Source organism: Rhineura floridana, chromosome 4 (assembly GCF_030035675.1).
Source record: "Rhineura floridana isolate rRhiFlo1 chromosome 4, rRhiFlo1.hap2, whole genome shotgun sequence".
Taxonomy (NCBI): Eukaryota; Metazoa; Chordata; class Lepidosauria; order Squamata; family Rhineuridae; genus Rhineura; species Rhineura floridana.
Window position 1 is genome coordinate 189,272,900 of NC_084483.1, and position 24,321 is coordinate 189,297,220.

General features: G+C 44.6%; 1 protein-coding gene across 1 annotated transcript in view; it reads left to right on the forward strand.

Moving 5' to 3' along the window:
• The window catches only part of SOS1 (SOS Ras/Rac guanine nucleotide exchange factor 1), a 97,693-nt gene that overhangs the window by 67,372 nt on the left and 6,000 nt on the right, over window positions 1-24,321 (forward strand). Inside the window, exons 14-21 of the mRNA XM_061625577.1 lie at window positions 1,251-1,473; window positions 1,894-2,013; window positions 9,110-9,272; window positions 9,899-10,016; window positions 12,625-12,797; window positions 15,136-15,252; window positions 15,399-15,663; window positions 23,245-23,363. Coding sequence (XP_061481561.1) covers window positions 1,251-1,473; window positions 1,894-2,013; window positions 9,110-9,272; window positions 9,899-10,016; window positions 12,625-12,797; window positions 15,136-15,252; window positions 15,399-15,663; window positions 23,245-23,363 — 1,298 coding nt within the window. The remainder of the gene's footprint in view (window positions 1-1,250; window positions 1,474-1,893; window positions 2,014-9,109; window positions 9,273-9,898; window positions 10,017-12,624; window positions 12,798-15,135; window positions 15,253-15,398; window positions 15,664-23,244; window positions 23,364-24,321) is intronic.

Here is a 24,321-nt window from a genome sequence, read left to right on the forward strand (position 1 = left end):
CCTACCTTCTGTCCACACTCTATACATCCTAGAGAAAAGGAATGGCATAAACTGGACGTCAAGTGGATACTCAAGATCTATCTAGACAGGACTGAGTCTTTCCGTAAGATGGAGTCCCTATTTGTTTCCTTTAAAAAGGGGGCACAGGGACGGAAGGTGTTAAGCTCCACTATCAGCAGATGGGTCACAGAGTGTGTGGCCATAGCATATCAGGCAGCCGACAGATCTCTGCCTAGTGGTATTACTGCCCACTCAGTGAGAGGAACGGCCGCTGTGACTGCATTGCATAGGCTACATGGACACAGCCATCCACCTTCATCAGGCACTTCAAGGTGGATAAGTTCACCTCCACCGATGCAGCCTTCGGCAGGAAAGTTCTTCAAAGAGTACTGGCCTAAGCCCTGCACGCACACCCCAGGGATGTGGGGTTCACTGCTTCGGTACATCCCATTCCTGTGTGCTCCACAACCCCACTGACCGAGAACAGAAAGTTGAACTTACTGTGAAGTGTACTTCTGGTCAGTGGGGAGTGGAGCATACAGTCCCACCCTGCAGGGGTGGCTAGGCCAAGGGTGGGAAGGACCTCCTCTTCAAAGTCTATAGGTGGTTCACATTCACGTGGAAACCTGGATAGTGTAGGAGGACCTCCCATGACAACCTCCTGCAATGTCTACTATTGTTCCGTATTCTTTTACTGTCTATGTTTCGCATGTTGCATAATTTTTTACGATTTTTCGGTGGCCAAGGTCAGCCTTATCATGACTGGCAGTTAGAGGGTGCTTCCCTCCCCTTCTGGCTAGCCACTGTCTAACACTTTGTTTCAGTTTGACTCTGCCTACAGGAGGAGTTAACCCATTCCTGTATGCTCCACTCCCCTCTGACCAGAAGGACACTTCACGGTAAGTCCAACTTTCCGTTTAGCTAGGTTTAAACAAAAAGATTAGACATTTGAAAAATATAGGACTGTCCCTGGGACCTTAGATTCAGAGGTGTCATATTGTATGCCTGATCACTAGATGCTGGGAACAAAGGGGATGGCTGTCTCCATCACACCTTATTTGTGACCTTCCCAGTTGCATCTGTTGCTGGTGCTAGACTAGATGGATCGGTTTTTGTTTTCTGTAATTCTCATGTTCTCCTCCCTTGCTCTCCCATAGGTAAACCAGGCATTTTCTTTATTGTAACATTTCTAGTGACTAGGCAGGTAACTTTGTTATTATCCACAATGTATTTTTTCTTTTCCTTCTCAGGTAAAGCTATGAAGAAATGGGTTGAGTCAATCACAAAGATAATTCATAGGAAGAAGCAAGCACAAGCCATTGGGCCAAGTCATAATATTACTTTTGAAAGCTCACCACCTCCAGTTGAGTGGCATATTAGCAGGCCAGGACACATTGAAACATTTGACCTGCTCACTTTGCATCCAATAGAAATTGCTCGACAGCTCACATTACTTGAATCTGAACTTTACAGGTAGGCTTTCTTTCTCTGAAAATGCTCAGGAATTATGTTCTAAATAGTGGCTTGAGTTTATAGCAGTGTGTATTTGATATGGTTAGTAATCAAGATAATTTATTTTCATATGTTGGGGATTGTGGAGTTCACCATAAAAAAAATTCAAAAATATTTTGTAAGCCATGAGCTCTTTTCTTTTTTCAGAACCTCATACATAGATGTAGTGTTACACTACTTAATTGGAGACAGAGAAAATTGGTTACTGAAGTATATACTAAAACAATTGCATTGTACAAAGCAAACAAAAATGCAAATTAGTCCATTTGTTTCTTTGTTTGTTTTGTTCTCAGAATTATTTGTCAAAGTGTGAGTTGTTTGTGATAATTGAAATGTAAGTGGTAGTTTAATTGATGATTTATTTTTATGTTCATTTTGTAGAGCTGTGCAGCCATCAGAACTGGTTGGAAGTGTATGGACGAAAGAAGATAAGGAAATCAATTCTCCTAACCTGCTGAAGATGATTCGACATACCACTAATCTTACCTTGTGGTTTGAAAAGTAAGTTGTTTGAGTGCTTTAACTGTAATATTCTCAGTATTGATATTCACATCATTCCTGAAATGCAACTTCACAAAATACTGGTTTCAGAGAAAGAAATAACTATAGCAAGAACAATAGTTGCTAATCACCTCAGCTTTTTGAACTCAAAGAATTGAAAAAGAGTATATTATTTGAGTTATGCACTGGTTTTAGATTTAGTTGGTAATTCCAAAATTGTGCTGTGAGGGATTAAATAATTAAAGGTTTATGTGAGCCTAGTGTATCAGCTGATATAGAAAGCTGCCCATTGCATGTCTTCATGATTCACTTCTCTAGTCTTGCCTTGTCAGCATCCTCTCAGGGCTGATAATTCAGCTGTATCTCTGCATCAAGGATGATCAGATCATTCAGTGATTCCTGATGATCATGTAGTAAAATTTCCTCCTTGGAAAGTGACTCCTTGTTACACCTCTATATTACTTCTCTGGACTGCTTCCTTCCAATCAGGACGTGCGGTCAGATCATGCAGAAACAGAAGTGGGCTCTTCTGAATTCAAACTCCTACACACTATAAAAGTTACACTTTTTCCATAGGAGGTATGCCATCAAGCGGGTAATAGCTCCACCTATCGTCCGAAGGCAAGAATGTTTCTGAAGTCAAGACTAGGGGCGTCAGGCCCCTCCCACTCTCCAGTTCATTCTTGCCTTCGTCCGTGCAAGATATATTGCTTAGCGTCTAGATAAGTTTTTTGTATTGTGTGACAGGGTGTGGAGGTTCTTCTTCTTTTGTGTGTCTACTCACGCTGTTTCCTTCCCTCTGTCTTGTCTGTATAACTGTGTGTCTTGTTATTCTGGGGAATTTCCTCGGGGGGAGTTTTTCACCCTTGCCCAGGCCATTTTTCTCCCCAGCTTTTAGCCTAACGGCTTTTTAGAGAGACCGCGGCTGTGGTTCTCTCTCTCTCAGGCGGCGGTCGAACGGGAGCTTGCGGCTGCAGCTCCCTGCCTTACCCCGCTGCCTTTTTCGTGCCCTGTTTTTAGCCTAACGGCTTTTTGAGAGACTGCAGCTGCGGTTCTCTCTTTCTCAGGCGGCGGTCGCAGCTTTTAAACGGGAGCTTGCGGCTGCAGCTCCCTGCTTTACCCCGCCTTTTGTTTCATGCCTCACGTCTCCCCCAGGAGCCTGCTTTGCAGTTCTTTTTGCTTTCCCTTCCCCTCCAGGAGCCTGCGGCTGCGGCTCTCCTTCCTTCCCTCGTAGAGGTTTTTAGTCGTCGGACTACTCTGCCTTCCCCGACCATTTCGCGGCCTTAGATCTCTCGCTGCAGCGGTCTTTGCAGTCTGCGGCTGCGGTTTTCTCCCTTATACTGCCTCTGTTACTACGGGGTCTTCCCTGGCCGACCTGCCTCCCTGCAGAGTCTCCCTTGCCTTATTTAACAATCGCGACTAAGTTCTCAGCCCCACGGCTGTAGAACGTCTTTACGGCCGCCCCTTTTTTGCAGTTAAATTTCCATTGCTCCTGCCTCGTTCAACCGTTGTTATTGTACAACGTATCCGCCATTTTTGATTAAAAAAATTTCCCGCTCTTTTCACGGGCGCCATTTTGTTCGCTCCCTTTTTTCCCACCCTTACTGTTTGGTCTATCCTGTCCTAACAGCGGGCCTAGCTTGAAAGAGCTGTGGCTAGCGGTTTTATTAAAGCCTCAACGCTGTCTTTCCTGTGTGTGTGTGTGCTGCAGATAGAATCCTATAGTACACAGAATCTCCTTCTGTTCCAACTATTCGACTGCTACAACTCTTGAATCCACACATTCTCAGGACTGTCTCAAGGCTGTGGCTGTGAACCAGGCTGTCTGAACTGTACATTCTGCCCCACTCGTGGCCATGTACTAAGACTGGGATTGTGCACCGCTGCTCGAACTGTACATTCTGCTCCATCCGTGGCCGTGTACCAAGGCTGTTTATACTGTGCAAAGCTGTGCAAATATTATATTCTGCTCCATCTGTGGCCGTGTACCAAACCTGTTGATACTGTGCAAAGCTATCTGGACTGTGCATTCTGCCCCATCCGTGGCTGTGTACTAAGACTGTTCATAGTGTACATTCTGCCCCATCCGTGGCCGTGTACTTAGCCATCTGCCAGTGCATTCTGCCCTATTCGTGTGCCGTGTACTGAGCCTGTTCGGGTCTGTGCATTCTGCCCCATCCGTGGCCGTGTACTGATACCCTTTAAAAATATATGATGGCACAACAACCAGAGACAATTCAGGCAACCAAGCCGAAACAACAGCCAGAGACAAACCAGGCGACCAAGCCGAAACCATCTAAGGTGGTCAAGCATAAGCATTCTAAAGCGGTTGCCAAAACTAAACATCTTTCCAGCCACAGCACAACCAAGCGGCCTCGCTATGTCTCTGTTCCAGTTCCAGAGGGGTCAACCCATGCACAGTTAATGACTCTCTTTCATTCTCCTGCTGTTTCCTCTGATGAGGAGGACTTTGCTGGTTTTCCTGAACAACCAACAGTCAGCCAACCCGGGGCTTACTCCTCTTCACTGCCTGTGGGGCCGTCCACACTTCCTCCTATACAAGAGCAACCGTCTACATCTCCGGGACTGCAGCTGTCCCATGAGTTCATTTCACAACTTCAGGGTATGCTGTCGTTCTTCGCTCAGAGGCAGTCACCATCACAAGTTCCCGCTATTCCTCACCACAGCGGGGACCACTTTGTACACTCTCCAGATCCGTTTGACATTGCCAGGGGCAGGTTTGTTGATGACATCTCTTATGAGGAGGAGTCCGCATTCGCTCTGCAAGACGAAGGAGACGAATGGAGTGACCATTCGGAACATGAGCAGGATACATCTTATCGTCTCTTTGATGCCTGAGATTACCAGCCCCTTGTGCGCAGAGTGTTGAATACCCTTGGCCTTCAATCCACGCCAACTGCAGCTGCCACTCCCACTATAAAGGGGGCCAGGGTGTTGAAATCCCCCACGCCAGCAGAGCACTATCTTCCTGTGCCAGATCCCATCGCTAAACTGGCCAACAATGAATGGTCTTACCCTTTACAAGCACGCCGATTTAATAACCTTGCGGACAGACTTTATCCTTTGGCTCCGGACTTTACTACCAGACTGGCCGTCCCTGGCATAGACGAGCCAATTTCCAGCTTAGTTTCCAGATCCCTTTTGCCAAGGGAAGGAGATTCTCATTTAAAGGATGCCACTGAGCGGAGACTGGACTTTGCCTTACGCAAGACTCATGAGGCCACCGCCTTTTCTATGCGTGCTTCTACATCAGCCTCTATTTTCTCCAGGGCAGCGATGATGTGGTTGGACAACCTCTTAGAGGATCCTAATCCAGATCCTGTTTCTCTGCGAAGATCACTGATAAAATTGCGCAAGACAGCTGCTTTTGTGGCTGAAGCGTAGACCTTTCAGACGTTTCGCCTCGTACCGCACGTCTCAGCCCTTTCGAGGAACGCGGCCCGGGGGACAAGACCGCGAGTTCCCAACATATGATTTCCGCTCCTCCAGGGGAGGCTGGAACAAATGTTTCCCGGGCAGAGGTCAGTACCAGGGGTGCAGAGGTTTTTCAATGTCCTCATACAGGGGAGGATCTCGCCAGCGCAGACAGTACTAATACAATACCGGTTGGGGGCAGACTGTTTCTGTTTGGCGAACATTGGCTGCGTCTGACTCAGGTCTCCTGGATCAGAGAACTTTTTTGTTATGGATATGCACTTGAGTTTTGGACAACACCCCCAGACCGATTTCATCCCTCCCCTTGTCCCAGGGCACCAGCCAGGCACTACATCATGCAAACAGCCATACATCACCTCTTGGACATAGCGGCGATAGAGCCAGTCCCTACTACAGAGAGGTCGGAAGGGGTATACTCCCTCCTATTTGCTGTGCCCAAACGTGATCTGTCATGGAGGGTGGTTTTGGACCTCAAGTTCATTAACCGTTTCGTAAAGTACCAAAAGTTTAAAATGGAATCCCTTCACTCCATTACAGAAAGCCTACACGAAGGAGATTTCCTGGTTTCTATCGATCTAAAGGAAGCGTATCTCCATGTACCTATTTGCATTGCCCACAGAAAATTCCTTCGGTTTGCCTTCGGTTCCCAGCATTTTCAATATCGAGCAATGCCGTTCGGTCTCTCGTCTGCCCCGAGAGTATTTACCAAGGTGCTACTCATACTAGCGGCTTACCTCCGGCTTCAAGGGGTCCATATCTACCCATATCTGGACGATTTGCTCATACGGGCGAGTTCCAGGGAGCTGGCTCATCGCCATCTAACGCTCACACTCCATGTCTTACAGGCCCACGGCTGGCTAGTCAACTTCGACAAAAGCCATCTCCAACCAACCCAACGTTTACAGCATCTAGGGGCGATGTTGGACACCCTGCAAGCGACAGTGTTCCTGTCCCCAGATCGCATAACTGCTATCACAGACATCGCAAGATCTCTGATGCACAAAACATCCGCAGACGTCATGCTTCTAGCCAGGGCTCTAGGAATGTTGGTGTCCACCATTCATATTGTTCCATGGGCTTGAGCTCATACTCGACAGCTACAGTGGGCCTTGCTACCGTTCCAACACGACATTGCCAGCTCAAACCATCGAGCAATTCCCTTGAGCCCCACACTGCGTTTGTCATTCCGCTGGTGGACGAGGGTACAACATCTCGCCCAGGGCACTCCGTTCACAGCAGAGCAATCTCAGAGCATCAATTGGCTGGAACTAAAGGCTGTCCACTTAGCTCTGCTTCATTTTCAGTCTCTGTTCCACTTGGACCATGTTCTCATTCGAACGAACAACACGTGTGCCAAATCTCATTTAAACAGACAAGGGGGGACCAGGTCCCTTCCTCTGCAGAACCTAGCTTCCCTCATATTCGACCGGGCAGAGCAACATCTGCAATCCTTAAAAGCAGAACATCTCAGAGGAATTCTGAATGTGACGGCAGACTGGCTCAGCAGGCAACAGGTGTTCCCGGGAGAATGGAAGCTTCATCCGTCCGTGTTCCATCTTCTCCAGGGTCGGTTCGGTTCCTTCTCTGTCGACCTCTTTACCTCCAGTCGCAATTGTCAACTACCCAGGTACTTCGCTCGATACCTGGACACGACAGCAGAAGCAGTGGATGCCCTGTCGCTATCGTGGCCGGATGGCCTATTGTACGCCTTCCCTCCAATACCACTGTTAGCCAGAACCTTGAGGAAGGCGCGGCGCAAGAGAGCCAAACTGGTTCTGATAGCACCATATTGGCCCCATCGACCGTGGTTCTCGGATCTCCTTGCAGTGTCGGTGACGGATCCTTGGACACTCCCAGTCAGGCCAGACCTCTTATCCCAGGGCATCAGGACCCCAACTGGTTCAACCTAATAGCATGGCTTTTGAACGGCGACATTTGAGGTCGGCTGGACTGTCTGATGCTGTTATTGACATTATCTTAGCCTCGAGACGACCATCCACCACCCATATATATCAACATACTAGGGTGGCATTTTCCAGGTGGTGTCAGACTCAGCACCTCGATCCTTCACAGGCTACAATACAACAAGTGCTACAATACCTTCATAGGGGCCTCATGATGGGACTCAGACCCAACACATTGCATCGACATGCGTCCACTCTGTCGTCCATTCTTTCTGTGGCCTCCACTGGTGCCCCTATTGCCTCACATCCGTTCATCAAACGCTTCCTCAGAGGCACTGCTCTACGCTCACTGGCTGTAGCCCACCGTTTTCCCTCATGGAGTTTGTCAAAGGTGCTGCAGGCTTTACAACGCCCTCCGTTTGAGCCCCTCAGGACTGTGCCTTTACATCTGTTGTCATTCAAGGTCCTGTTCCTGATCGCGATCACTTCTGCGAGTTGAGTTTCGGAACTGGGCGCATTGTCTTCTGCCCGCCACCTCTGTGTCTTTCACAAGGACTCTGTTGTGCTGAAAACTGATCCTTCCTTCCGTCCCAAGGTCAATTCAGTTTTCCACTGCAACCAGGACATTGTTCTTCCTTCATTTTGTCCGAATCCTACCCATCCTCTAGAGAAGGCTTGGCATTCATTGGACGTTCTGAGGGCTCTCAAGACCTACCTGTCTAGGACTCAGGATATACGACGGACTGAGTCTTTGTTTGTATCGTTTCATCCAAGGTCTATGGGGAATAAAGTAGCTAATTCCACCTTATCCCGCTGATTGCGGGCATGTATTGCCTATGAGTCCCTTAAGCTTCCAATTCCACCTAGCATTACCGCTCATTCCACCAGGTCAGCGGCCACTATGGCTGCTTTTGCTACCAACGCTCCTGTTGCCGATATTTGCAGAGCTGCTGTTTGGTCTACCCCACATTCGTTTATAAGGCATTATAAAATAGACCGTTATGCCTCTGCCGATGCCTCTTTTGGCAGACGAGTGTTGCAACAGGTTCTTAATGAGGATTAGGTTGTGGGTGGTCCCTCCCTGTTATGGGCTGCTTTGGTACATCCCGCTTGATGGCATACCTCCTATGGAAAATGGACCATTGGTCTCACCTGAAGGGTGATTTTCATAGGAGGTATGCCATCACGACCCTCCCAGTTGGAGGATACCTAGATATTTTTGGGGAATTTTACATATTCCGGTTACGCTATTTTACTACATTTATTAGTGAAGTCAAGTCTGCTATTACTTTTATCTCGCTATGTTAGAGTCATATTATTATGAATGTTGCTATTATGTTATGTTCTTCCTGGTAGGCCCGTTGGCCTTTTCTCCTGCATTTTTAGATATCTCTCTTTGGACTCGCTGCGAATGAACTGGAGAGTGGGAGGGGCCTGACGCCCCTAGTCTTGACTTCAGAAACATTCTTGCCTTTGGACGATAGGTGGAGCTATTACCCGCTTGATGGCATACCTCCTATGAAAATCACCCTTCAGGTGAGACCAATGGTCCATTTTCTGATGTGCAAGGTTAATGTTTCTCCAATTTTAATTCAGAAAAAAGGTGGACTTAAGCAATTGCCTGTTTGGAAACCCCTGTGTTCAGTTGCATTTCTCAAGAAAAATGTTTTTGATAAAATTGTTATTTTTTAACATTATGGTAGTGATAAATAAGAAACTTCTTTTTGTATATTTAGATGCATCATAGAAACGGAAAACCTAGAGGAAAGAGTAATTGTAGTATGTCGGATTATTGAGATCTTGCAAGTTTTTCAAGAACTAAACAATTTTAATGGTGTTCTTGAGGTTGTCAGTGCCATGAACTCTGCACCTATTTACAGATTGGATCACACCTTTGAAGTAAGTCAAATGTAAATCTAGAAATTGTAATTGTTTAACTGTTGCTACTTAAAATACCTTTGAAAAAGCAAATACATTTACTCTAAACTCCCTTTTTTCTTTTTCTACAGTGTTTAACTTCAGCACTGGGAAGGCTGTTAGGTGAATTTTTCTTCATAGAGATAATCTCAGAGTTAGGTTAAACACTTAAAAAGTGCAGTGTGAATGTTTATTTTGCCCCATGTACAAGGGTAAGGAGCCGCTATTGACGTCTTGTTTATTTCTCCACAAAGTTCCTTTGCACATCAAGTCCCATGGACAGACTGCACATTTTCCCTAAACTGAGATTATCTCCATGGTTAAAAAGTATTGTGTTCAGGAACCATATCTTCCTTTCCATGAGAAAGGGGGCAACTGAAAACTAGTGAAAAATAAAGCAGCAGGTCATAATGCCACTTCAGACATTACCCATTTTTCTTTAGTGAAAGCACTTCAGTGCAGAAGGGGCGAGTAAACCTTGCAGATGGATCCACAAATTTTGGCTGGCCTTAATTTATGATCACTGATAACACATTGTGGTTTGCCATTGGAGCAAAATGTTTGTTGTTGGAGCAAAGTGTATCTCAACTTTCTCTGTGTACCTTTAGCAAATCCCAAGCCGCCAGAAAAAGATTTTTGAAGAAGCTCATGAACTGAGTGAAGACCACCATAAGAAATACTTGGCAAAACTCAGGTCTATTAATCCTCCATGTGTGCCTTTCTTTGGTAAGTAGGATTTATTCTTGATGAAAATAAAATCAGATGTTGATAAGCCACAGAATTAATAAGTAGTAGTTTCTCAAATATATTACCAACAGTTGCTAATGGCTAGAGAGTCAGTGTGGCGTAGTGGTTAGAGTGTTGGACTATGACCTGGAGAGCAGGGTTCGAATCCCCACACAGCCATGAAGCTCACTGGGTGACCTTGGGCCAGTCACTGCCTCTCAGCCTCAGAGGAAGGCAATGGTAAACCCCCTCTGAATATCGCTTACCATGAAAACCCTATTCATAGGGTCGCCATAAGTCAGAATCGACTTGAAGGCAGTCCATTTACATTTTGCTAATGGCTGGAATAGCCAGAAGTACCAACATAGTACTTCAATTTGAAAACCTTTTCCCTGTTCAGTATCAAATTCACAATTTCACTACATTTTAGTGGGAACCATTGGCCTGATTTTTCAGTTATCTTCAGGTGATAGGTACTAATACAAATTAGTTTTTAATTTGTTTTATATTAGTTTTTAATTTCATTTAGAAACACTCTATATTTGTGAAGTGAACTTTGTGTCTCAAGCTTAATCAGAGAAACATCACGGGATGGAGATTAGATAAACTGCGCCAATTTGTTCTGTTTTTTTTTAGCTCAGTGCTACACACTGCTTGATAGATGAGGATATTTTACTGACTGCATTCTTTGACAGTAGCCTGGTTCACACATAATGATCTCTATCTGATATAAACCGTGGTATTTTAGACAGTGAACACATATTTGTGTCTATGTGCTTCCCTTTTCCTCTTCCTTCCTCCTTTCATTTATATGGAGAAATGGAAGACTTCCAGGGTTTGTTAAACCTCTCATTACATCCACACTGGACAACTGATTTAATTTTTGCCTACAAAAGATTTGTGAGTACTAGGCAAGCAAAGATAAAAAAATTCTTGAATATATAATACTATATCAGCTATATAAAGAAATCCAAAAATGTTGCTTGCTCACATTTTTCCCAACCTATCTTGTGAACGTTCATGTTTGTATCATAAAAGGGTCGGGTTTTAGAAAATGTCCTGCCTAGCTGCAAGGAGATAATTCATATTCTTCATAGGTAAACAGTGTACATGATGCTTTAGATTACAAGAGGACATTGCCCTGCCCCAAGGATTTTATAATCTAAAATTTGACGCACAGGGTGGGGGTAGGGGAGTGGCAATAAACAGGAATATGTGATTGTTTCAATTGTACGTACTTAGCCTTGGATATAGGTTGAGTGGATTTTTGGGGTGGTACCAAAGGTTTTGAAAGCCAGTGTGGTGTAGTGGTTAGAGTGTTGGAGTGTTGGACTACGACCTGGGAGACCAGGGTTCGAATCCCCACACAGCCATGAAGCTCACTGAGTGGCCTTGGGCCCCTCACTGCCTCTCAGCCTCAGAGGAAGGCAATGGTAAACCACCTCTGAATATCGCTTACCATGAAAACCCCTATTCATAGGGTCGCCATAAGTCGGAATCAACTTGAAGGCAGTCCACCAAAGGCTTCATTGCAAACGTTGGTTTTGAGGAAGAAGGAAGTCAGGTAGCTTCACAGGTGTTCTGGAAGACTGTTCCAAATGTAAGGGGCAGCAAAGGTGAAAGCAGAGTTGTTTGAGGTAGGAGACTTTCGAATGATGGAAGGATGGTGGAGCTGGAGGAGTAAAAGTCGGTAGATACAGAAAGGAATGTAAGGAGAGAGAAGGGGGCAAGGCCCTGGAAGTCTTTGAAAGTAAGGCAAAAGAAGGGAAGCAGGGTCACTCCATCAGCTCTGCTGAGAGACATTTCTTTCTCTCCCTCAGCTATTACCTAGCAACAGCTATTTTATCAGTTGCAAAGCAGAGAGAGAAGGGTAATTCCATTCTCTCTTCTGAGAGACCAGCTCCTTTTGACACCTGCTCTCCCTGAACTGTTTCCACTCCTGCAGATTGTTATAAGAACTCTGTAACTTTGAGAACTGATGCCTGAATATGCTTTTTCTCTACTCTCCTCCTTTTTCCTCCTGTGTATCATGTCTTTTAGATTGTAAGCCTGAGGGGAGAATCTGTCTTTTTTGTGTTGAGAGCTTTTCAGCTGAAGAGCAGGAGGAACAGCAGGCAAGAGATGAGGATGAGATTCAGAGAGTGAGTGGGTGCATACCATGATTCTGGAAGCAAGTAACAAAACTCTAAGGAAAAGGGTAGGGCAGTGTAAAAATTTGAAAGGGGAAGAGGAGGTGGGCAAAGAGGCAGGTGACAAAAGGTGTAGCTTACTGTTGGAATGGCTGGGTCACAAACAGGCAACAAATGGGCAGTGCCCTTTTGCCCTATCCAAGGTTAGTCTTGGTCAGCTAACCATGTGTTGAGATGGGGCCCTAGCTTTGTTTCAGCCTTTGGTCTTGGTGGTCCTTTCTGTTGCTGGGAAAGAGTTTGAGGAGAGGTTAGCAGGAAGGCAGGCACATCTACTGGGAGGGGAGAAGATCAGGCTCTTTAGAAATTGTGAGAGCACATATTTTAGCCTTCCCAAAGTCTTTGTACCTCTAATCTTAATTCTCATCTTCTGTTGAAAGAGCATATGAGTTTTCTAGCTACATGTTTTTGGATGTTTGTAGGAATTTATTTAACAAACATCTTGAAAACAGAAGAAGGCAACCCTGAATTTCTTAAACGTCATGGGAAGGAGCTTATCAATTTCAGCAAACGGAGGAAAGTGGCTGAGATTACAGGAGAGATCCAACAGTACCAAAACCAGCCATACTGCCTAAGAGTAGAATCTGACATCAGAGTAAGTAGGAATTTTTATTCTTTCAGGGTCAGCTTTTTTGTTGGTGACCCCAAGGAAGTGTATATAGGTTGAAGCTCAGCAGAGTCCTTGACTGGCTCCCAACTCTACAGTCCTTTAATTTATCCAGTAACAATTTCTAGATTATGTCCTCATCAATTATGAGTTGATTTTATTCTGGTTTTGCTGTTTAACAAATCTGTCAGAAGTTTCTGTATTGCCCTATATGACATCTCATGGATCAAAGCAGTCTCTATGAACCTGAACCCTACAGAATCAGGTGCAAACCTCTTAGTGTTTGCAGTGATTCAAAGGTGGTTTGGTGTACCCATAGTTGGTCTTTTGGTATCCCCAGGGAACTGCAAGCTGAATTGTTTCCTTGTGAAGTTTCAAAAGAGGGTGCAGAAGGAGTTGTTATTATTATTTAGTCACAAAGCAACCCAAAGTGACTTACAACAATCAGATTAAAACCAGTCATAAGAAACGCATTAAAACAACCAACACAACACAATCTAAAAATGGACCAGTTCAGACTAGCAAGACTTGCCACATTAAAAGAGGCCATTGATACGTAAAGCCCTTCATATTAAGGGCCAGAAGGCCAGGTAAAAAAGAAGGTTTTTGCCTGGCACCTACAAATAGATAATGATGGCACCAGGTATACCTCCCTGGGGAGAGCATTCCACAAGTGGGGAGTCACCACTGAAAAGACCCGTTCTCATGTTGCCACCTCCACACCTGCCTCAGAGGGGGCCACACAGAGAAGTGCTTCAAATGAAAAACACAGGGTCCAGGTTGGTCCATGTGGGGGGAGGCGGTCCATGTAGGGGGAGGCAGTCCTTGAGGTGGGATCCTGAACCATATAAGGCTTTATAGGCACATAACAGCAACAACAGGTCCAGCCAGCACTTTGAATTGAGTGTGGAAACTAATTGGTAGTCCGGAAACTAATTGATGTCCTGTCATCAAAATGGCCATTTGGGCTACTGTATATGTTCCTTCTGACACCACTCTGGATTGGAAAAGGCAATAGCTCAGTGGTAGAACACATGTTTTGCATGCAAATAATCCCAGATTCAGTCCCTGGCATCTCCAGGCTGAGCTGGGAAAGGCCACTATCTGGAACTTTGCTAGTCAGGACAGACAGTATTGTCATTCAGAAGATATTCCATTCACTGCATTTGGGAAGCTATCTAGAAAGCCTTCTTGTAGTGGTGCAGAAGAAAAAAGATCTCTTACTCAGCGTCATAGATCAAAGACCTCCTGGGCATCTTTCTTTCATATCTTGACCAAGCTATAGCTCTTTCACCACAGACCCCTTGGTTCTTGACCTCACTCTATTCTCTGAGGAGAGCTATGTAAATTAATCCACCAACACACATGGATGCCCAATTTGTTGACCCTTAGAGTCCACCAAAACCTGTCTAGCAAGAAGTTTGAGTCTCTTAAGATTGATAGCATTACATCTCATGCCTTTCCAACTTACATCCACCAAGTGGCTGGCATCTTAACAGTATTTAGTACAAGCACTCTCCTAGAGGCCAAACAGCCACATCAGTATAGAATAGACTACGCAGAGGTGTGATTAAATCAGTTAATTTTATTGAATCTTGGTGGCCACTGTTGTTATATGTTAATACTGCCGAATGCACCAGTCACCCACCTGTAGACCATTTGTCTTGCTGGTCAGGTCTCATTCAAACATGTTGATTTGTATCGTTTATGCTGCTATTGTCCTCATAGTGATATACCTGTTCTTGCCTGTCCCTTTATCTTTATTTTGTGTCACCACTGTTTACATTGTTTGTGTGTGGTAGTTGAAAAATATAATTAAAAATATTTTTTTAAAACAGCCACATCAGCTTCAGTCTCTGTTCACTAAACCCGCATGCAAAGGAAGCCTTTGGCTGGAGGGTGCTGTAGATGGAATGGTCTTAGCCGGAGCAGGAAGATAGCCCATCCAAGATTACAGGACTTCTTCCATTAGATATCCTGCTCCAGATGCTCTCCTCCCATCAGTAATTCTCTTCTGCTTCCTTTTCTTTTGGGTGGTTGTTGGAGTTCAATTGAATACTATTAAGGAAGTTTTTTTTTACAAGTTCACCTTTTTAAAATATCTTTGCTTCAGTAAGTCCCAGAACCAGAAAAGTCCTCTGTCCAATGGCAGAGCTTCATGTCTGATTAATTTCTATAAGCTTTGCCTCAAGAGGGCCTGGGAAGAGAACTTTCTCTGGATACTTTCCACAGATTGGTGCTTTGTGACTGAAGAGTTTGTATCCATCTCCTTCAGGATCAGCATGTATTAAACTGTGTTAATCTTTCTGAATGTTTTGGGTTTCAGAGGTTTTTTGAAAATCTGAATCCAATGGGAACCAGCATGGAAAAAGAGTTTGCAGATTATCTGTTCAACAAGTCCCTAGAAATAGAACCACGTAACGTCAAGCCACCCCCAAGATTTGTGAGTATTAAGACTATATTCTTAACAAGTGTATGCTAAGCTGCACAAATTTTTAAAAAGACAAAATGGAACTAGTCCTGCTGTAAAAATGTTCAGATTAACTCAGTGTTCTTCATATAAATAATTGGTTTTGATTTTGTTTACAGCCCAAAAAATACACTTATTCCCTCAAATCTCCGGGTGTTCGTCCATCAAACCCAAGGCCAGGCACCATGAGACACCCTACACCTCTGCAACAGGAGCCAAGAAAAATCAGTTACAGTCGTGTCCCTGAGAGTGAAACAGAGAGTGCTGTTTCTGCACCGAACTCTCCAAGAACACCGCTCACCCCACCCCCTCCTTCTTCCACTTCTAGTACTACAGATGTCTGCAGTGTGTTTGACTCCGATCCCTCAACCCCTTTTCATTCAAGTAGGTGCTACAGCTAGGACTGGGCTTTCCCCCCTCCTGTTGAAATAATTTGTCCTATGTTGCATGTGCTCATGTTTTCTGATACTGCTCTTATGTGCCAGAACACAGGAATTAGTGAGTTGGTGCTTGTCTGTTGAAAACAGTTTTAAATTTGGTTCAGTTCAAACCATGATTTGAAAAGGAAGACTTAAGATATACAGTTTTAAATGAATGCCTTGGTACATGACTGGTGGTGGACTAGTCTACACTAGTAAGAGATTTATTCATTCTGTTTCTGTCCTGGCCTTCATCAATTCATAATCCAAGGGCAGAATACAGCATAAAATGTAACAATACCACAATACTAGTCTTGTTAAGATTATTCATTAATTTGTCACTGGCTGAATTAGATCAAACTCCTATAAACTCCTGGGGAAAGAGGTGTCTTTTGCCTCAGTCTTACTCGGGATGGGGGTGGCATTCTGCCATTAGGGTGCCACCACAGAGAATGCCCTATCCTGAGTCACCACACCATGTGGTTCACCTGGTGGCTGGACTTCGAAGGACCTTCCCTGCAGATCTTAATACACAGTCTGGCTTAGAAGGGAGAGATGCTCCTCCAAGTATTTGGGAAGTTATTGTTATTATTTATTTATTTATTTATTTATTCATGCCCGCCTTTCAGCCCAAGGTCCTCAAGGCAGCTTACAAAAGACACAAATATCAAAATACAATATAAGAATACATCAATAAAACAATAAAGCAATACGATTTACAAAACACAATTTACAAGAGTTAAATAACAATAACCATCACAATCTACATTTCCAACTTCTCTTCTTGGCTGTCACTCGTGACCGAGTAAGATTGTCTTCCAAAATATAGTCTTTAACAATGGATCCGTCTGAATCTGTATCCACCGCTGATGTACCAGACCATGACTAGGGGCTTCTGGATTTCACAGTCCTGCCCCCGTCGCTATTTGCCAATCGCCATGGGACTTCTGTTATAGAAGATGCCTGTGCGTGAATTTGTTTTATGTGGGGAGATCGGTGCATCACGATCAACACACAGTCTTGACAGAAAAAGACTTTGATCCAATGGCATGGGTACCATGACGATTGGAAGTCCTTTATCTGCTGCAGCCTTCATCCGCCTTCACAGCTGTTGTAACATACACATTGTTATCCTCTGCCTGTTCTGCCGTTGAGGACTTCCTTGGATCGTTCTTTGTCTGGTTCCTCTCCCTTGACCTTACTGCCATGGGTGACCCTGCTGGGAGTACAAGACTCCCGATGGCATGGCTCACAGGGTTCATAAGAACATAAGAAGAGCCTGCTGGATCAGGCCAGTGGCCTATCTAGTCCAGCATCCTGTTCTCACAGTGGCCAACCAGGTGCCTGGGGGAAGCCCGCAAGCAGGATCCGAGTGCAAGAACACTCTCCCCTCCTGAGGCTTCCAGCAACTGGTTTTCAGAAGCATGCTGCCTCTGACTAGGGTGGCAGAGCACAGCCATCACAGCTAGTAGCCATTGATAGCCCTGTCCTCCATGAATTTGTCTAATCTTCTTTTAAAGCCGTCCAAGCTGGTGGCCATTACTGCATCTTGTGGGAGCAAATTCCATAGTTTAACTATGCGCTGAGTAAAGAAGTACTTCCTTTTGTCTGTCCTGAATCTTCCAACATTCAGCTTCTTTGAATGTCCACGAGTTCTAGTATTATGAGAGAGGGAGAAGAACTTTTCTCTATCCACTTTCTCAATGCCATGCATAATTTTATACACTTCTATCATGTCTCCTCTGACCCGCCTTTTCTCTAAACTAAAAAGCCCCAAATGCTGCAACCTTTCCTCGTAAGGGAGTCGCTCCATCCCCTTGATTATTCTGGTTGCCCTCTTCTGAACCTTTTCCAACTCTATAATATCCTTTTTGAGATGAGGCGACCAGAACTGTACACAGTGTTCCAAATGCGGCCGCACCATAGATTTATACAACGGCATTATGATATCGGCTGTTTTATTTTCAATACCTTTCCTAATTATCCCTAGCATGGAATTTACCTTTTTCACAGCTGCCGCACACTGGGTCGACATTTTCATCGTGCTGTCCACTACAACCCCGAGGTCTCTCTCCTGGTCAGTCACCGCCAGTTCAGACCCCATGAGCGTATATGTGAAATTAAGATTTTTTGCTCCAATATGCATAATTTTACACTTGTTTATATTGAATTGCATTTGCCATTTTTCCGCCCATTTACTCAGTTTGGAGAGGTCTTTTTGGAGCTTTTCGCAATCCCTTTTTGTTTTAACAACCGTGAACAATTTAGTGTCGTCAGCAAACTTGGCCACTTCACTGCTCACTCCTAATTCTAGGTCATTAATGAACAAGTTGAAAAGTACAGGTCCCAATACCGATCCTTGAGGGACTCCACTTTCTACAGCCCTCCATTGGGAGAACTGTCCGTTTATTCCTACTCTCTGCTTTCTGCTTCTTAACCAATTCCTTATCCAGAAGAGGACCTCTCCTCTTATTCCATGACTGCTAAGCTTCCTCAGAAGCCTTTGGTGAGGTACCTTGTCAAACGCTTTTTGAAAGTCTAAGTACACTATGTCCACTGGATCACCTCTATCTATATGCTTGTTGACACTCTCAAAGAATTCTAATAGGTTACTGAGACAGGACTTTCCCTTGCAGAAGCCATGCTGGCTCTGCTTCAGCAAGGCTTGTTCTTCTATGTGCTTAGTTAATCTAGCTTTAATAATACTTTCTACCAGTTTTCCAGGGACAGAAGTTAAGCTAACTGGCCTGTAATTTCCGGGATCCCCTCTGGATCCCTTTTTGAAGATTGGCGTTACATTTGCCACTTTCCAGTCCTCAGGCACGGGGGAGGACCCAAGGGACAAGTTACATATTTTAGTTAGCAGATCAGCAATTTCACCTTTGAGTGCTTTGAGAACTCTCGGGTGGATGCCATCCGGGCCCGGTGATTTGTCAGTTTTTATATTGTCCATTAAGCTTAGAACTTCCTCTCTCGTTACCACTATTTGTCTCAGTTCCTCAGAATCCCTTCCTGCAAATGTTAGTTCAGGTTCAGGGATCTGCCCTATATCTTCCACTGTGAAGACAGATGCAAAGAATTCATTGAGCTTCTCTGCAATCTCCTTATCGTTCTTTAGTACACCTTTGACTCCCTTATCATCCAAGGGTCCAATCGTCTCCCTAGATGGTCTCCTGCTTTGAATGTATTTATAGAATTTTTTGTTGTTGGTTTTTATGTTCTTAGCAATGTGCTCCTCAAATTCTTTTTTAGCATCCCTTATTGTCTTCTTGCATTTCTTTTGCCAGAGTTTGTGTTCTTTTTTATTTTCTTCATTCGGACAAGACTTCCATTTTCTGAAGGAAGACTTTTTGCCTCTAAGAGCTTCCTTGACTTTGCTCGTTAACCATGCTGGCATCTTCTTGGCCCTGGCGGTACCTTTTCTGATCTGCGGTATGCACTCCAGTTGAGCTTCTAATATAGTGTTTTTAAACAACTTCCAAGCATTTTCGAGTGATGTGACCCTCTGGACTTTGTTTTTCAGCTTTCTTTTTACCAATCCCCTCATTTTTGTGAAGTTTCCTCTTTTGAAGTCAAATGTGACCGTGTTGGATTTTCTTGGCAATTGGCCAGTTACATGTATGTTTAATTTAATAGCACTGTGGTCACTGCTCCCAATCGGTTCAACAACACTTACATCTTGCACCAGGTCCCGGTCCCCACTGAGGATTAAGTCCAGGGTTGCCGTCCCTCTGGTCGGTTCCATGACCAACTGGTCTAGGGAATAGTCATTTAGAATATCTAGAAACTTTGTCATGACTGGAACACATATGCAGCCAGTCTATGTCCGGGTAGTTGAAGTCACCCATTACTACCACATTTCCTAGTTTGGATGCTTCCTCAATTTCATATCTCATCTCAAGGTCTCCCTGAGCATTTTGATCAGGGGGACGATAGATCATTCCCAGTATTAAGTCCCTCCTGGGGCATGGTATCACCACCCACAACGATTCTGTGGAGGAGTCTGCCTCTTTTGGGGTTTCGAGCTTGCTGGATTCAGTGCCTTCTTTCACGTATAGAGCGACTCCGCCACCAATACGTCCTTCCCTGTCCTTCTGATATAGTTTATATCCAGGGATAACCGTATCCCACTGGTTTTCTCCATTCCACCAGGTCTCCGTTATGCTCACTATATCAATGCTCTCCTCTAAGACCAAGCACTCCAGTTCTCCCATCTTGGTTCGCAGGCTCCTAGCATTAGCGTACAGGCACTTGTAAGCAGTGTCTCTCTTCAAGTGTCTTTGGCACTTGTGGTTAGGCCTGTGGTAATTTTGCTCTTCTGAATTTATATCCTGTGCCCCTGCTCTCACAATGCCTACTTCTAGGCCTACCCCTTTTAAAATTTCATCATTTCTTTGGTTTTTATCCCGGGGGGAGGTTTATTCCGAACCGGACCTTTCTCAGCTCCTGTCGGGTTTCCCCCCTCAGTCAGTTTAAGAGCTGCTCTGCCACCTTTTTAATTTTAAGTGCCAGCAGTCTGGTTCCATTCTGGTTCAAGTGGAGCCCATCCCTTTTGTACAGGCCCGGCTTGTCCCAAAATACTCCCCAGTGCCTAACAAATCCAAACCCTTCCACCCGACACCATCGTCTCATCCACGCATTGAGACTGCAAAGCTGTGCCTGTCTGGCTGGTCCTGCGCGTGGAACCGGTAGCATTTCAGAGAAAGCCACCTTGGAGGTCCTGGCTTTCAGCATCCTACCCAGCAACCTAAATTTTGCTTCCAGGACCTCACGGCTGCATTTCCCCATGTCATTGGTGCCAACGTGCACCACGACCACTGACTCCTTCCCAGCACTGTCTACCAAACTATCTAAACGACGGGCGATATCCGCAACCTTCGCACCAGGCAGGCAAAACACCTTGCGGTCTACACGCCCATCACACACCCCACTGTCTATGTTCCTAATGATCGAATCACCCACTACAAGGATCCCTCCACCCCCTGGAGATATATCCTGGGCACGAGAGGATAGCTGCTCATCCCCCAAGGAATGGGTCCCTTCTAAGGGATCGTTTCCCTCTTCCTCAGCTGGATGCTCTTCTTCCCCGAGACCATCGTTGTCCATAATAGCAGAAGAGCTATCATCGTTGGAGTGGGACACAGCTGTAACGTCCCTGAAGGCCTCCTCCACACACCTCTCTGCCTCTCTCAGCTTTTCCAGGTCCACCACCTTGGCCTCAAGGAAATGAAGTCGTTCCCGGAGAGCCAGGAGCTCATTGCACCGAGAGCACACCCACGACTTCTGTCCAACAGGCAGATAGTCGTACATGCTGCAGGCGGTGCAAAACACTGGAAAGCCCCCACACCCCTGCTGGCTTCTTACCTGCATAGTTTTGTTTAAGGTTTATTACGTCAGTGGGTTGGAAACTGTGGTTTAGTTGAGGTCAGGGAACAGACGGGCATAGTGGGGGCCCTGCTGCCGAACTCGCTCTGCTGCTTAACTCGCCTTGACGCTTCATCAGCTGGGGCTCCCTCTAGCTCGTGGAGCAGGCTCCCTCGCTAGGGTGCTCTGACTTTATATGTGTGGCTGGTTCCTCCCAGCTACTGCTGCCAGCCAATGATGTGTTACTTGAGGCTGATGGCTATCAGCTGGGGCTTAACTCTTTAGTATTCTCTCAGGCTTCCTTCCTGAGCGAGGGGCGGGGCTGTTTAAGCTTTTGGCTGCTTTTAATCTCAGCAAGGGGCTGGACCATGCAATGTTCATTGGAACATGCAAGCCCACTCATCACTACAAGGTGATGATTCAGCAAGGGGATTTCCAACTTGACACTTGCAGCACTAAAATTGCAGCACTAAAATTGCAGCACTAAAAGCTGTATATTACATATATATAGGGCTTTATATATTAACATTAACACCTTAAATTGGTCTCAGTAGCATATAGGTAACCAGTGTAGATTCTTCCACATTGGAATCATGTGATTTCTGATGTCTATTTTCTGCACATTATAGCTTCTGAACCGTCTTCAAGTATAGCTCCATACAGAGCACATAACAATAATCCAGATGGGATGTTACCACAGCATCAGCTGCTCTTCTGGAACAGTCATAGCTGATGCACTAGCTGTAGCAAGGAATAGGCATTCCATGCCACTGAAGCAAGTTGGGTCCCCATTGACAAAAGTTAGCTTTCAGGAATAGCAAAGTACTTCCTTTTACATGTTCTGACCATTGCATCTTTGCACTAGTGGCTAGCTCTTCATGGTACAGGATAAGGCAGCAGTAGGTTTCATTGTAGTCAAAGCCATTTACCTAGGGAAGTAATGGCTTGATTTTATAAGTAGGGGAGTAGAAACTGTGTGATGCCAATCATGCTACTACAGATAATGATTAGTTTACTGAGGTGACCTAGTAGCTACAGTCACAGCTATTGTGATGCCATCGTTAAAAGCACAATAATCTGCCATTGTTGCTTCTCTGGCATCTTTCCATTTCTCCTGCTCCTATTCAGCAATCACTGAAGTAAAATTTAATCAGTTCTTGCCAGTCCATGAATATGAGGTTGCTTTGTTGAAGCATGTATTGAAATAACTATCTGTTTTATTTCATTGCCTAAGATTGTACTAAGTGCTGTTTAAAAAAAAACTTACAATTTTTGTGCAATGTCTATTAGATCAGAGGTTCCCAAATTCTGGTCTGTGAGCTTTATTCAGGTGGTCCGCAGCATGTATGTGCATTTGTGATTGAAGACGGGAGACAGCTCATCCATCACATTAAATATTCATATTAATTTTTAATTGCTTCTCTTATTTCTTATACTGTATTTATTATATTACATTTTGAATTCTATTGAGTACAATAAAATAGATAAGAAATAAAAGAAGGAATAAAAATTAATATGAATATTTAATGTGAATATTTAAAAATCATAAGAGTATCTGGCACAGTGCATGGCCATTACTACAACTGGCAGAAAAATCATTAAGTGGTCCACCAAGAACCCCATCCATTTTCAGGTGGTCTGTGGGGAAAAAAGTTTGGGAACCATTGTATTAGATAGTAAGCGATAGCAAAGGAAACACAAAATCATGCAAATTCATAGATCAGGTCTGATTACTTACAAATGACCAAGGAGAATAGACAATAATAGTCTACCCATGTTTTTTGCTCTGAGCTAGAAGCGCAGATGTTATAGTCTTAATGTGAATTTTTACCCTACACCTACGTTTGAATGTATGTAAAAGAAGCCAGCATCCAAGTGCAAATAAGGCAGGTGAATATAGCCCTCATTATTTCCATGTTTTCTGTGTGTTTTCCCAGCCGTTCAAGTCTTTTTGTGTGTTGAAGAAATGGCACTCCTGTTTTGTTGTCTTTGTGTAAAAAAAAATTGTTTTATGATTTCACAGGACCTTAGCTGGGGGGAATGTTATATTAAGTGACAAACTTTTTAAAGCAATATTTTATATGCTACATTTACTTGGTGTGTTTAGAATTTATCATTAAAGTATGAGAAAAGAAGAAAAATCCATACGAGATAGATAATGCAGGTTTCCATATATTCTCAGGGTCTGCTTCTGTGTCTTCCATAAGTTTTCCCAAAAGCTCAGATGATATTGCTGTTCCCCCTCCTATTCCTCCCCGAAGACGTCCAGAATCTGCTCCTACTGAATCCTCTCCTTCAAAGGTAGGAGGCTCCTGCTGGAAGGAAGGGCGGGATATAAATCAAATAATAAATAAATAATAAAATAAAAGGTAATTTCCCCCATTTCTCTCTGCAAGAACAGTGGGGTGAAAATATCCCATTTGTGCTTTGCCTATGGTAGAATGGAATTAAAGCAAACTCATTTATCAAGATTATAAATGTTTTTTTCCCCAGTGAGGACCTCATATAAGAATTAAAGGAAGCTAGGTTGTGAATGTGAATCTGCATTTCATTGGGTTGAGCCAGTTCTTCTGGTTTGGGGGGGGGCACACTAGTGGGGGTTCTCTTTTTCTGTTAACTGTTTAAAGCCTGTGAGGGTGGCAGTGACAACAGACTCTCAACCCAATTTTCTTTTTGTGGGGGGGGCAGAGGGGAAGGTTAGTAATTCTAGAGACTTCCACTGCCGGTCACTTGGGATTAAATATATGATTGCACTGGTGACCCAATTTGCCTCCTCCCTTCTTATTCATTTCTGCAGCTGATAGCAACGTTAGTGTAACTCGTCTTTATTCTTTAAAGGGCTCCCACCTCTTGTGCTGGAACGCCTACCTATCCAGCCAGTCTCGTTCCCTCCCCATCTCTTGCTTCTGGAAGGGTTGTGGGCAGTGATGCAGTGAAGCAATGGAGAAGAGACTGAAAATCACCTCATGCTTTTTTCTCACCTTCTCCTGTATATGGGGCCCTGGTGGAGGAGGTGAGCTTCTGTGAGGGGTCTGGCACATGAAAGACTTTAGGCCAGGGTGGCTAACCTTTTATTGGCTGAGGGTCATGATCACCCTTGACCCAAGCCTCCAGGGGCTTCATCCCAGCAGTCGATTGGCTACCCCACACTCTCTTGTGCACACCCTTACAGGCAGACAGATACACAGACCCTCAGCCCTTTCTCCTCAGCTGAGCCATGCCGATCAGCTGAGGAGGGAGAGTTGTTGCCCCCTCTCAC